The 14,434-nt window shown below is 50.7% G+C and overlaps 1 protein-coding gene across 11 annotated transcripts in view; it reads left to right on the top strand.

The window, feature by feature from the left end:
* Positions 1–14,434, top strand: part of Pitpnm2 (phosphatidylinositol transfer protein membrane associated 2) — a 114,537-nt gene that overhangs the window by 83,122 nt on the left and 16,981 nt on the right. For all 11 annotated transcript variants that reach the window (XM_048343057.1, XM_048343058.1, XM_048343060.1 and 8 more), the window contains exons 3-7: positions 1,079–1,255; positions 7,544–7,758; positions 8,963–9,084; positions 10,091–10,318; positions 13,675–13,980. In XM_048343057.1, the coding sequence (XP_048199014.1) occupies positions 1,178–1,255; positions 7,544–7,758; positions 8,963–9,084; positions 10,091–10,318; positions 13,675–13,980 (949 nt within the window). In that variant the 5' untranslated portion in view covers positions 1,079–1,177. The remainder of the gene's footprint in view (positions 1–1,078; positions 1,256–7,543; positions 7,759–8,962; positions 9,085–10,090; positions 10,319–13,674; positions 13,981–14,434) is intronic.

Below are 14,434 nucleotides of genomic sequence, written 5' to 3'. Positions count from 1 at the left end.
ACTTTGTTAAGTATAGTCTTTATCATCTTAAAAAGAAGTTGTGCCTAGCATGATAGTGAAGGTCTATAATCCCAACATACCAGAGACAGGCAGGAAGATAGTGAGTTTCAGGAGCTGGGAATGTGGCTTAGGGGTAGAGTGTTTGCCTAGCATGCATGAAGCCCTGGGTTCAATTCCTCAGCATCACATAAACAGGAAAGGCCGGAAGTGGCGCTGTGGCTCAAGAGGTAGAGTGCTAGCCTTGAACAAAAGGAAGCCAAGGACAGTGCTCAGGCCCTGGGTCCAAGCCAAGCCTCAGGACCAAAAAAAAAAAGATAGTGACTTTCAGGACAGTGTGGGTTACATAACCCTGGTTTGTTTGGGGTCTTTCTTGGTGATACCAGGTCTTCAATTTGGAGCCTCTCATTCATGTTTGGCTTTTTCACTCAAGGCATTATAACACTCTACCACTTGAGTAGCCAGAAGGCTTTAAGAGTTGGTCTGAGCACTCTGCTGGATTATCTAATTTAATCTCTTCTACCTCTAAGACATAGTACAATGCTGTCATTGGAAACGGAGCCATAGGTGGTTGGGTAGAACTGGAACCAAGCTTGTCCTGTGCCAGTGTGCAGCAATGCTGTGCACATAATGTGTGACAGAGCTGGTTGCCTCAGCAGTTGGGCTCCATGCTGAGATTGTATTCCTTGCCTCTGCTTGTTTCATTTGTCCTGCCTTCTTCCTCATGGCCAGAAGTGGAGACTTGTACCACAGAGGAACTGAGGCTGTGGCTTGCTGGGATTGTATGGCAAGAGTGCCCCTCCCCTGGGGTGGGAGACCATCCTTTACTTTCCCGAGGCTGTGGTGATTGGAGAACTCCCAGTCCTGCCCGCAGCCCCTCAAGATTGCTTAGCAAACAAGGAAACAGCTGAAGCCAGAGAAGTGAGGAATTTGCTGGAGGTCACACTCTTCAGAACCAGAATTCTAGCCTCAGGTCTGGACTGGAGCTTTCCCCTGCTATATAAGTACTAACTACTGTTCTCAGAATGTGACTGTCCTCTCTCTCTCTCTCTCTCTCTCTCTCTGTCTGTCTGTCTTTCAGGGGTCCTTGGTGAATCCTATCATGGTTATTTAAGGAACCTTGCCTAGAAGTCTCCACACAAGCGCAGTTCCCCATCGCCGGGAAGGCGTGGACTCCAAGATGATTATAAAGGAATACCGGATTCCCCTGCCGATGACTGTGGAGGAGTACCGCATCGCCCAGCTCTACATGATACAGGTGAGTCCCGGGTGGCTCGGCAGGCCAGGTGCACAGGCACCTCTGGTTTCTGATGATGGCTGTCTTCCTGGCTTCATATGTCCACCTCTTCCCTGTGCCCTCACATGGTGTGAGGGGGTGGGATGCTGCTATCTTTTCTTACACGTACACTAATGATGCCACCCCCATGACCTAATCTAAACTTGGTTACCTCTGAGCTCCCTTCTCTACATACCATCAGTGTGGGAAGTTAAAGCACACCCAGTATTGACCCATTGCACCTCACTTGTGGACAGGGAAGCGTGATGCAAAGAGGTTATGACTTCTCAGGAGAATGCAGCCTGGGCCCACACAGTCACAGCAGTGTAGAGTGTGGCTCATTTACTGACACACCTGAATTTGAGGGTGACAGGCTCTCTGAGGATCCAGAGACCATCACCCTGTCCCAGGACATTTCCAGTCTCCCTCCTCAATGCTGGCCAGCCTAGAGCACAGACTTCGCCACTGGGGTTCACCTCTGTACTTTCTGCCCAGCCTGGTGGCTTTCCTCCATGCTGAGGGCCGTGGGGCCTCTCACGCTGATTGTGAACATGGCTCCTCTGGACATATGGGAGCCTACCTTGGTTCAGCTTCTGACTGCATTGTCCCCATTTATGGCCTCACACTGGACCCTTGGCTCAGGGTGGGGGACAGGGAGCCACAGCTGGCAGCCGGATTCTCCTGTGAGCTCATAGCCTCAGCCCAGATCAGGGTGGTGTTGTGAACCCCCAGCAGATGGTGGAGGCCCAGCTGCAGTCTGGGAGGGACTTGAAGGAGCTGCCAGGGTTTAGCCAGGCTCCCACATGGGACACTCATCTGGGAAGAGAGCAGGAGGCGCCCTCAGCCTCTCTGAGGGGCTGTTTGCTTTGAGCTGCTTCAGAAGCGCCACTCAATTTCCTCTTGAACCACTTACCCCCTAATTATTTCTAGAGAGTAGGGAGAGGAAGAGGCTTAAATCAGGCCCTAGCGCTGGAGCACTCTGGAAATAGCTCAGCCTGTTCAAGAACCAGACTCATCTGAAAAGCTGTCATTTGCCCTGTGGCTTCTCAATTCCCATCCCAGCAATGAACCCCTGATCAGAGCTGACAGAGCCGCACCTGGCCTCCGCTGTGCTGAGGGCCTCAGGCTCCTCCACACTGATTAGGAACCTCACTGTGAACAGTTGAGGCCCAGGAGGACAGACATCCGGCCTCTGGGATGGGTCATCCCAAAGCTTTTCTTGAGCATAGAATCCTCTCTGATGCTGGGCTTCTCCACCCAGACACCTGGCATTTCCACAACCTAAGTCCTTCTGCCCCTGATGAAGGCAGCTGCTGAGTGACTACATGAGCATCACATATCACATGAGCATCACAGCTCTCATGATGCTCAGACCTTCATCTGCTTTGGAACAACACGTGCAATGCCTTTTGGTACAGTGACTATTGCCTGTTAACTAGGATTTTGGTAGACAGAAATGTCTCCCACCTTTCAAATCATGAGTGTCAACACTGCCACATCCTGTCACTGGGTGTCCCCTTCACATGAACTGAGCCAGAGTGACCTCTTAGTGTTGGCTAGACTCCTCTGCTGCTATGAGCTTCCAGGTTTTTCCCTGTATTTCTGGTGAGCAAGCATATGTGCACACACCAGCCAGGTGTCACCAGGAGCCATGTTTTGTGCCGAATGCTAGCATGTCTGGAGGGAGTGGAAGCTGCGGAGCATGTTTGGAGCACACTAACCCCTGTGAGGTGCTTGGCAATACTTTGCCAAGAGGGGCTCCTGGAGCTTAGCCAGGACCCTGGAGAGCTCAGGGTTTCTACAGGGTTTCTCAGTGTTTGCCCCATTTCCTCAGCCCCAGGACAGTGGCCTGACTGCTGACCCAGGTCACCTATGGATCAATTGACAGAGACAGGAGGCACCACTTCCTCCTCCATGGCTTGACTATACTGTGGCTGTGCTAGAGCAGGCTACCCCCTCCATCTTATGTCCATGGGGACCCTGAGGTCAGCCAGTTCCTGAGCATTCCCCCGGGGATGCAAGTTCCTGGTGACAGTGGTTCAGTCTTTACCAAGTAGCTACTGGGCAGAGGCTCCACAGTGCTATGTGGGTCACACAGACCAAGGGCCATTCTAGCTTCGCTTTTACCGTGTACCTCACACCACTGAATCCCCCATGAGTGGCCAGGGTGATGACAGAAGGACAGGTGCCCTGAGCCTGAAGGCCACCGACTGCTTTATTCTTTGGCATAACTCTCAGAGTTGGGGCTGTTCCTGCCAGCCCCTTACTGGTGAGGAGGCTCAGAGATGTCAGGGAGCTCATCAAAGATGCACGGCTGACCCAGTGAGGCCACTCTTTGTCTGGAGGCATAGCTGGCCCTTTCCACACTTGGAGCACACTTGATATTCTCTTACCTTGTTTTAAATCACAGCTTTAAGGATTAGAGCAAGAAACCCTCTGCCCTTGTTTTCCTTACACGGTCCTACTCCTTGTCCCCCAGACTCACTCCCATACCCACACCCACACACAACTTGAGTCCCCCCTATGGATGGCCAAGCTGGAGTGTTGTGATTAACTGAAAGTCACCACCTCCGAATAAAGTCCTGCAACTGCAGGTGTGGCTGTACAGGATGATGCCAAACAGATGATGCTCCTGTTATGTGACAAGTGGCAGCTAAAGCTTAGTCCTGGGCCATGGTGGGTGCTTGCCTGGCTGGCTGACTAATGCCCCTACTAAAAATCCAGATCCATATACAACTAGGAACATGATTCATTTGAAATGAAGGTCTTTGTATATATGCTTTGTTTTCTTTAGTCTCATAGCCCAGCCTGGCCTCAGAGTCACAGACCTCCTGCATCTGCCTCCTGAGTGCTGCAATTACAGGTCGACAGATGTAATTAGTTAAGGATTTTGAGAGATCATCTTAGATTTAGGATGCACCCTAAATGAAATGAAATGACAGTTGTTGTTCCCATAAGAGGGGCAAAGAGCAACACAGGGAAGACCAGAAGAAGAGGTAAGAGGGAGACTGTCACCAGCCCGAGAAACCAGGGGTTGCTGGGAGCTACCAGAAGCTAGAGAGGTAAGGAAGGGTCCTGGCAAGAGCCCTGGTGATGCTGGCTTAGTGACAGGCTGACTTTTCCAGGAGGCACCTGAATATAGCTCAGGCCTAGGCCTACCTGAGTGAATGGGAACTTTTATGTATCCACCCCTCCTACACACACACCCCAACATCTGTGCCCTCCAGAGTTGGTGGGCATTCCCTTGCCTTGCCCTTTTTCCAGCTTTCCATATCCTCCATGCTCAGAGATACTTGTAGGTCCTCACTCCACCCCCAAAGCAACTGGGATTTGTTTTTTTACAATTCAGGAACCCAGAGGCTGAAAATCAAGATTTTGGCAGGTAATTTTGGCAGGGTGGTGATCTTCTTCCTTGTCTCTTCCACCTGCTGGTGGCTCCAGGCATCCTGTGGCCTGTGGAAGCCTTATTTGCATACATCTACAAGGACCCTTGTTCCAAATAAGGTCACAAGCTGAATAAGGCTCTAGGTGGATATCAGTTCAGGGGGTTCCGTTAGCTTTCCTCATTTTAGCTGAAGATCCTTTTCCAGGCTGAGAAGGAGTTGGCCACAAATTGAATTGTAGTATCATTTTTTTTCTTTTTCTTTAGTCTTTTGTGGGGCTTGAACCAGGGCCTAGGCACTGTCCTTGAGCTCTTTTTGCTCAACACTAGCACTCTACCTACTACTTTGAGCCACAGCTCCACTTCCAATTTTCTGGTTGTTAATTGGAGATAGGCATTTCACAGACTTTACTGCTCAGGCTGGCTTGGAACCATGATCCTCAGATCTCTGCTTCCTGAATAGCTAGGATTACAGGCATGAGCCACCAGAGCCCAGGGCTAGAATCCATTTATTTCAGCCATAGATACTTAATGAACATCTGCTCTGGGGTGATGAGTTTTCCTTGAGGCAGCTAAGGCTGTGTAGTTGGAGCAGGTCCTAGACTCAATCAGATTCAAAGCCTAGCTCTGCTATGTAAAGTTGTCCAACTAGGGACAGGTCACCACTGTCTATATCTGCAGATTGAGGTCTGTGGTCCTGCCCTTGCTCAGAGGGTAACACAAGAACTAAGGAAAACCATGCATAGCCAGGGCACAAAGCCACTGTGAGAAGCAGAAGTGTAGATAGATTCCAGACTCAGGAGCTGCTTGTGCTGTGAATCTGGTCCACTGTCCAGAAGCTTGGAGTCATGGGGTTCATACAGCTGTCTGACCCCATCTCTGGCCTCTACCAAGGCCTTTTTTTCTCATTTTATACAGAGGGATCCAGTCACTCTGGGCCCTGGTACTGGAGCACATCCTTGTGCCCTGCAGAGGTTTTACACTAGGAGCCGCTGTGTGCACACTCACATCTGTGCACAGAGGTGTGTGCTCACAGACACAGCTGCTGTTCAAGAGCTGACCAAAGATGGCCTTGGCTTTGTGGTCATGTTGCCATGGAAACAGATGCTGGGCTTAAAGTCAGCAGCACCTCAAATATAAGGTCTTTGAATAAGCAGAAAACTGACCTTTTGGACACTGGGGAGGACAGTGGTATCAGACACACTGAAGAAGTGATCTAGGTGATCCACATTTGACCCTTCCCCCCCCCCCTTTTTTTTTTTGCCAGTCCTGGGCCTTGGACTCAGGGCCTGAGCACTGTCCCTGGCTTCCTTTTGCTCAAGGCTAGCACTCTGCCACTTGAGCCACAGCGCCACTTCTGGCCGTTTTCTGTATATGTGGTGCTGGGGAATTGAACCCAGGGCCTCATGTATACGAGGCAAGCTCTCTTGCCACTAGGCCATATCCCCAGCCCCTTAGTTTCTTTTCAATGTCTTTTTAAAACACGAGAGTTAACTTTGTTGAAGTAAAGTTTATCTGATTTTGTTTGTTGCTTGCACTTTTGGTTTCATGGGTCTAAAACAGTTGTCTCACCCAAAGTTGTAAAGATGTATATGTTGTGTTTTCTTTTGAGGGTTTTACATTTAGTTCATGTTCATCGTGTCCTTTGGAGATTTTGTGGCCCTTTGTGCTGCGGGGGTCCTGCCAAAATCCCTACTGCTTTCCCTACTGTGCTGACCCTCTGGCTGGGTGGCCCCTATTTGCTTCCTGTCTCTGGCATTGTGTGTATATATTGTGTTTAGTCTTTGCCTCTGAAGTCTGTTCAGAGACAGTTTCCATACACTTGCTTGCTGCCCTGCCCTGAAGAGCCCTGAGTTCATTTGCACTTGTACACATATAGTACCACATACATGCCTCACACGTGTGTACTCACACATGCATCACACACACACACACACACACACACACACACACACACACACACACGACCCAGCTCAGCATGAAGCTACAGCCCTCATGCTCCCAAGTGATATGCTGAGCCCAGGACACCCTGGAGTCAGGCTCTCTGGTAATCACAGGCACTTGTAGATGTCTCCTCCCTCCAGGGAACAGGAAGCCTGCCTCCTGCTGGGAGCTGAGTGCCTCTGTCAACTGTAAAGTAGATGTCAGGGTTAATGGTCAGAAGATACAGCTAAATTGGAGACCAAGTCACACTTAGCGGCTAGAGCTAGTCTTGCTTGGTCCAGTAGGGCTATGGGGGGAGGAGCTTGGAGGGGCTGGGGAACTGCAGCAGAGCATGTCCTCAGTTCCCAGACCTCAGCATCTGTGACTGATCCAGGGTCAGGAAATGAAGTTGGGCAGAGAAATTGGCAACAGTTTGGGGCTTCAGTGCACAAGTTTTCACCTGGTTAAATTTATTTGTAAGTATTTACTCATTCAGCTGCTGTTGTCAATACAACTGACTTCTTCATTTCCTACTTGTGTTGATTTTGTATCCTGCAACTTTGCTGAGTTCATTTACTAAAGATTACAGACTTGGGGACCATTCCTTTGAGCTTTTAATATAAATTTAGATTATATCATCAGTAAACTGAGAAGGTTTTACTTCCTCCTTTCTAATTTGATGCCTCTTATTGCTTCTTTTGCTTGCCTAATTAGTGACTAGAGTCTCCAATTCAGTACTGACAGAAGCAACTAAGTTGGCATCCTCTTCTCGCCCCTCATCTTGTGGACAGACAGAAGAGAGTGTGTACTGGGGCTTAGAGAATCCGAGGCCTTTGAGAGTCTTGGAGCCCATGGAGCCTAGGTCTAGAACTGAGGGGAGGACTCTGCAGTGGCACAGGAGGAGGTAGCTTCATGGCCAAAGCCACTCTGCCCTGACCACACATGACATTGCTTTGCCCCCACAGAAGAAGAGCCGTAATGAGACACATGGCGAAGGCAGTGGTGTGGAGATCCTGGAAAACCGGCCCTACACAGATGGTCCTGGCGGCTCTGGGCAGTACACACACAAGGTGTACCATGTGGGCATGCACATCCCCAGCTGGTTCCGCTCCATCTTGCCCAAGGCAGCCCTGCGGGTGGTGGAGGAATCCTGGAACGCCTACCCTTACACCAGAACCAGGTGCCGCTGCCTCTGCCCTCTCCTCCATATGCCACTTGGGGGCTGGGGGAGGAACTTTATGGCCTAGGCCCACAGACTGGGACCATCAGGCAGGCTTAATCAGTGTACCCTTAGGGCTACGTCACAGACTGGTGCCCAAAAGGTTCCCCAGAGCAGCCACACACAGAAAAAAACTATGTACTCTGGGTGCTTCCTGGACTTCCCAGGAGTGGAGACCACAGGACAGGAGTTGAGCGAGGGCTACTGGAAACTCCATTGACATCTGGAAAATCCAAAGAATGCCAGCTCAGTCCTAAATTCTCCCAGATAGCCAGCCTGCTGGGAGAAATCCGAACTGAGGGGTAGACCAGATTGATAGCTCTGAGATCTTCAACTCCTGTGACAGTGTTTACTGCATCACATGCGGAGCAGGGCTTTCCCTGGGACACCCCCCCAAAAAGGGAATCTTCACTCTGTGCCCCTAAGTGCATAGCTTAGCACTACTGCTCCCACCAACCACCCTCTTGTCATGTAGAATGCTCCCCAGAAGCCTCTCAGAGTACCTACCTTCCCCACACTCAGGAAGAGCTGGACCTCAGGAGCTGTACTCCAGCCTAGAGAGGAGCTGTTACCTCGAAGAGGTAGCTGGGCCCACATCCCTCCACTCCACAGCATGCTAGCTGCCATGTTATGCTTGCCTAACATGACGCCATGAACACTTGGACACCAGATGCAGGCCTTCTAGAAGCCACAAGGGCGTTAGGCAGCTTTCCCTGCAACCCCCTCTTTTTTTTCCTTTTTGCCTTTACTGGAGCTTGAACTCTGGGCCTAGATTCTTTCCCTGAGCTCCCTTTTGCTCAAGGCTAGTATTCTACCATTTGACCGATGGTGCCACTTCTGTTTTTTTTCTGTGATTAACTGAAGATGAGAATCTTCAGATGGACTTTCCTGCCTGGGCTGGCTTCAAACCAAGATCCTCAGGTCTTGACTTCTAGAGTAGCTAAGATTACAGGTGTGAGCCACTGGTGCTTGGCCAACCCCCTCTTCTTAAACCCATCCCTCTTCCCTGGGATGTTCTAAGGATAGGGTGAGGGTCCAGGACATGGATGGAGCTGTTGCATCTCAGGCAACTCCACCTTCTTTCCTTCTCTGCCTCATTCCAACTCCAAAAGGCAGCCTCAATCCTTCCCCACACCGTCCCAGCGGAAACTGTCCTTCCCCTCAGGTTCACCTGCCCCTTCGTGGAGAAGTTCTCCATTGACATTGAAACTTTTTATAAGACTGACGCTGGGGAAAATCCTGATGTGTTCAGCCTGTCCCCTGTGGAAAAGAACCAGCTGATAACAGGTAAGCAGGAGGACCAGCCCTACCCTCCTAGGAGCAGATTGGAGTCCCAGCAAGAATCAGGGACTAAGGGTGAAGCAGGACAGATCTCTGGGATCCTGATGTGAATTCCATGTCTAAAGGTCTCTCCCACTCAGAGCCCTTCCCTGTATCACACGAGTGTGCATGTGTGCTCAGGGCCATGTATTCTTGGAGAGCTGTCTCAGGCTGACAGCCAGGGGCTGACAGCCCTGACAGGCCAGGGGCTATGGCACATGGTAGGGCCCATATCTCCTTGCAACATGTGGCCTCTCTTCTCTATGCACAAAACAGGCCCCATTGTTGAATCTTTTTTAAAAGAGGCCAGAGACTAGGATTTTTATGTGAAATCTTCCAATTCCTGAACATTGGCAACTAATGAAAAATTGGTAAAATAGACTTATGCTGATCAAACAAAACACATCTGTGGGCCAAATGCAGCTCTGCAGTCCCCTCTATCCAGATGGGTTTTCTAATTAGTCAGCCAGCAGGACCCCTTCCAGCCCGCTTAAAAGCCCTGCATGTTATAGGGCTGACTTGGCTTGGGGTGTTGTTTGGGTGCCTGGCCAGCATATCTAGCTGTATCTCCATCACTTCTGGGAGAACTGTCCTTCCTCCTCCATATACACATCCTGGCGTTTCCCAAGTCTCCAGTGCTGCTGGGACACTTGGCCTCACAATCCCACTCTTCTAGCCAAAACACTACCTGTCCTAGCCTTCTCACCTGTCTCTCTGCCCCAACATTCTCCAGGAAAATTCACCCTTTAGTGTGTCCTCAGTTCACTGCCTCACTTAGGTGCTCTGCAAAGTGGCAGAGTACACATGGACTCTGGGTTTCCCTGACATGACTTCCAGAAAGATGGTCAGGAAGCCTCACTGTCCTTCATGTCACAGGACCAGGGCCACTCAAGGCCTTCAGGGTAGAAGGAGGCCTAGGAGGTATGGGGTGAAGGTTAGGCAGATGTGGCCACTTGCAGGGTTGTCCCTACAGACTTCATCGACATTGTCAAGGACCCTGTTCCCCCCAATGAGTATAAGACCGAGGAAGATCCCAAGCTGTTCCAGTCAGCCAAGACCCATAGGGGCCCATTGTCCGACAACTGGATTGAGGAGTACAAGAAGCGCCTCCTCCCTGTCATGTGTGCCTACAAGCTCTGCAAGGTGGAGTTCCGCTACTGGGGCATGCAGTCCAAGATCGAGAGGTTCATCCATGACACAGGTGAGCACACCCCAGGTTGCCTGCCTGTCTACCTCCCTATGCTGTGTTTACCTGAGATTCTCTGCTCCCATTTCATTCCTAATAGGTGATCCCAAAACCTGTGTCTCTCACCCAGGACCATCTGTGCTTGCAGTCAGATGCCTAGATGTCCTTAGCCTGGCTATGTTTGATAGCATGTAGTCTAGACCACACTCAGGCCAGAAGCCCAGCAAGGACAGCTTCCTGCTGTCCACCAGGGCCTCTGACTCTCAGGCCTTTGTTTCATTTACTTGAGGAGACCCAGACCCTGGGCCCAATCCATAGCTGTGCCTCTACTACAAAGTTGAAAGTCCCAGGCAACAGAGTGGCCCAGATTTTATAGTGCCTTTTGCATTTACACAGGCCTGCGCAGAGCAGGTGCCCAGCAATTGCCTGGGAGCTCCCAGAGCAGTGAGTGCTAGCTGAGGCTCCTGCCCTCCATGCAGTCTCTTAGCCCCTGCCTAGCCCCCTCATGGCATGTCATTAGCTCCCAGGTTGGTCCCAGATCTAGGTTCATTGCCTGAGAGACTCCATGGGCAGATATCTCCTGATACCACAATCAAGGACAGCTTACTTAGATGTAGACAGAGCCACATCATTGAGAACACACTTCAGCCTTGTCATACACACTCAGGATGATCCTGTTCACACAGGAGGGAGCAGAGACCCAGCCTTAGACAAATGTTCTCTGCCCTGGTGGTAGCGGTATCTCGTTACACAGCCACGTGCAGTGCCAGTGCTGGGGGCCTGAGAATGGCTTCATGCCACAGCAGGTGCAGCATGGCCAGAGCCTTGATGGTGTGTGGTGGTGTCGCCAGCTCTACCCCAGGGCAGAATCTCAGGCATGTATATTGTTTTAGTGTCTGTTGCAAGAGCCAGGAAACGTGGTCAGAGGAGAAAGATGTATCTTATCCCATTGGCTATCTAACCACATGGGAATTGAGATGACCTAAACCAAGCTCCCCATTACCCAGAGCTCACAGGCAGGGACTCACTTCCCCTACTCTGAGGCCCAGGCCAGAAGGACAATGTCCTAGAGACAGCCCAGGTGTCAGTTCTGCCTGCCTGCCTGCCAACCTAGGCCTCACACCTCCTCTTGTGGGCCCCACTTTCTAAGGTGGGAGTGATAGTTCTCACCTCACAGGGGACATGAGATAGGCTGGGGGAGAGGCTCTCTATCCTGCTCAGTCTGCCCAAGCCTTGCCCCCTGTCCACCCAGGGGGAGAAGGGAAGCTGGTCAGTGCTGGATCTGATCCATCCCCACAGTCCAGCTGGGATATAGTGCCAGCTGACAGAGGGGAGAGGGAGGATGGCTTGGGAGACAGGAAAGAGGAGGATGTATGCCCTGAGAACCAGCCACCATTCCTTCTGGGTTTGGACACCGGAGAGAATCATGCACATTCCAGAATGTTCAGAGTCACAAAACAGAAAAAACAGTGCAAATGAGCCAAAGGCCCGCTGGCAGGAAAAGGAGTACATGAAATGTGGTGTTGCAAATACATAAATACTGCCGTGCAGCCAGCCCAATGCCCTTGAGCTCCACATGCGTGTAGACTCGGATAAAACTCACCAGAGAAGCAAGTGGCACATGGCAGGACATGTGTGAAAATTTCAGCAGCCGCCAGAGCAGCCCAACACATCGTATAGGAAAACACAAACATATCTTGTGATAAAGCCAAACAACACAGGTGACAAGTTAAGGACAGGCTCTTCCAGGAGGGTGTATGGGACTCTGTTACTGGGAACTCTGCTCCCTGACCAGGTGGAGTAGACATGAGTGTTTTATTTCCTGTGACTATTAGGGATGAAGAGTCACTTTTGGTTTGATTGAAGTACTGAGCCCAGAGCCATTTCATGTTTTGCTCAGCAGCCTGCTGTGATGGTGCACACCCTCTGGTTCACCATGGAAGAGAACAGTTGGATCAGCCTTGGGACACATGTTCATTCACAGTTGTGCACCAAGCTTCAGGGTATCACATCACCCCCAGAGGCTTCCTGTTCTTGGCCATCCTCATTCCCACCCTTGCTAAAGCAGTCTCTGTAACTCTTCAGTTATTCTTTATACCTTAAAAGGTTTGTTATTAAGTCAGGCATGGTGGGATATACCTGTAATCCCAGCACTCAAAGCAGAGGCAGGACAATTGAGAATTTAAATCAGCCTAAGCTACATAGTAAGACTTTATCTTTTTTTTTTTTAAAGCGTATTAGTGTATCTTATGAGTATAATGTATTTGTGGGAGGTTTTGTTTTTCCTGCTGATCCTGTGCTTGAACTCAGGGCCTGGGCACTGTCCCTGAGCCTTTTTGCTCAAGGCTAATGTTCTACCACTTGAACCACAGCTCTCTACTTTGGGCTTTTTTTGGTGCGTAATTGAAGATAAGAGTCTCATGGGCTTTCTTGCCTGGGCTGGCTTCAAGTGAGATCCTCAGATCTCAGCTTCCTAAGCAGCTAAGGTTACAGGTGTCTGCCACTGGTACCCAGCTTGTGTATAATATACTTTTTTTTTTTTTTTTTGCCAGTCCTGGGCCTTGGACTCAGGGCCTGAGCCCTGTCCCTGGCTTCTTTCCGCTCAAGGCTAGCACTCTGCCACATGAGCCACAGCGCCCCTTCTGGCCGTTTTCCATATATGTGGTGCTGGGGAATCGAACCAAGAGCTTCATGTGTAGGAGGCAAGCGCTCTTGCCACTAGGCCATATTCCCAGCCCTGTATAATATACTCTTATCTATCACATGTACATAATATATCCTATTGGTGGAATTTTTAAAGAGGAGGTAAGATCCATTATGAACTTGAACTTTAGTAGTAAAAGCAGAGCCAAACATTAGATGAGAGACTTGGGAAATCCTATTCTACTTTTCAAGACAGGACTCTCCCTGAATTAACTGGGGCTTCTGACCAAATATGTTACTAAGGAGGCATCTCTGCTGTAACAGTAGAAACATTATCCCCTTGGTTTACAGGTAAAGAAGCTGAAGCACAGATGAGTTCTGATTTGCAATTTTTGTTTTTTTGGATCGGTCATGGGGCTTGGACTCAGTCAGGGCCTGGGTGCTGTCCCTGAGCCTCAAGGCAAGTGCTCTACCACTTTGAACCACAGCTCCACTTCAGGTTTTCTGGTGGTTAATTGCAGTGGAGATAAGAGTCTCTTGGACTTACCCTCCCAAGCTAACTTCAAACCACGATCCTCACATCTCTGCCTCCTGAGTAGCTAGGATTACAGGCATGAGCCAGCAGAACCTGACTCATGATTTGCAATTTGAGTGCAGCCTGCCTAGGCAGGCACTGCTGTGGGCCACCTCTGAACTGGAGCCCTCCTCTGCCCCCCTGCCCCATCCAGGCTTGCGGCGGGTGATGGTGCGGGCCCACCGGCAGGCCTGGTGCTGGCAGGACGAGTGGTATGGGCTGAGCATGGAAAACATCCGTGAGCTGGAGAGGGAGGCACAGCTCATGCTGTCCCGCAAGATGGCCCAGTACACCGATGATGAGGGAGCTGTGGAGCTTGCCAAGGACCACACTACCCAGGACCAGGCATCCGGGGTGCAGCCTGAGCCCAGCAACAGCAATGGGGAGCCCCTGGTGGGGAGGGGCCTCAAGAAGCAGTGGTCTACATCCTCCAAGTCTTCACGGTCATCCAAGAGAGGAGGTGAGCTTCCATGCCAACCAGCCCCTGTACCAGGGTCCTTGACTTTTGGTATAGGGCCTTCCCTCTCGTCCTGCACCCTTCCACAGGAACACTGTAGGACTCAGCCCATCAAGAGACAGAACTCTTCTCTTTCTGACAACAGGGACCTTCACCCAGCATGCCCCAGATATCTACACGGCCTAGAGCAAGACAGACAGCGGCTAGGAGATGGGTCTGGGTGGGCCCCTCAGGCCTGTGGAGGGGCCTACCCTCCCAAGGGGCCCTACATGACATCAGATTCTAGGAAAAGGAAGCAATCCCCTGTACAACCCTGCCTGCCCTCTGTAAGCCTACTTTTCCAGTCCTGTGTGTCTGGCCCTAGCCCCAGCTGTAGGAATAGATTCACATCTCCCCTGACAACCCTGAAATGCCACACCGTTTGTCTGCTGTGCTGTAGCCAGATTTAAGGAGTTGG

The sequence above is a fragment of the Perognathus longimembris genome, chromosome 3, assembly GCF_023159225.1.
Source record: "Perognathus longimembris pacificus isolate PPM17 chromosome 3, ASM2315922v1, whole genome shotgun sequence".
NCBI classification, from domain to species: domain Eukaryota; kingdom Metazoa; phylum Chordata; class Mammalia; order Rodentia; family Heteromyidae; genus Perognathus; species Perognathus longimembris.
This window is presented reverse-complemented; position numbering and strand designations above follow the sequence as displayed.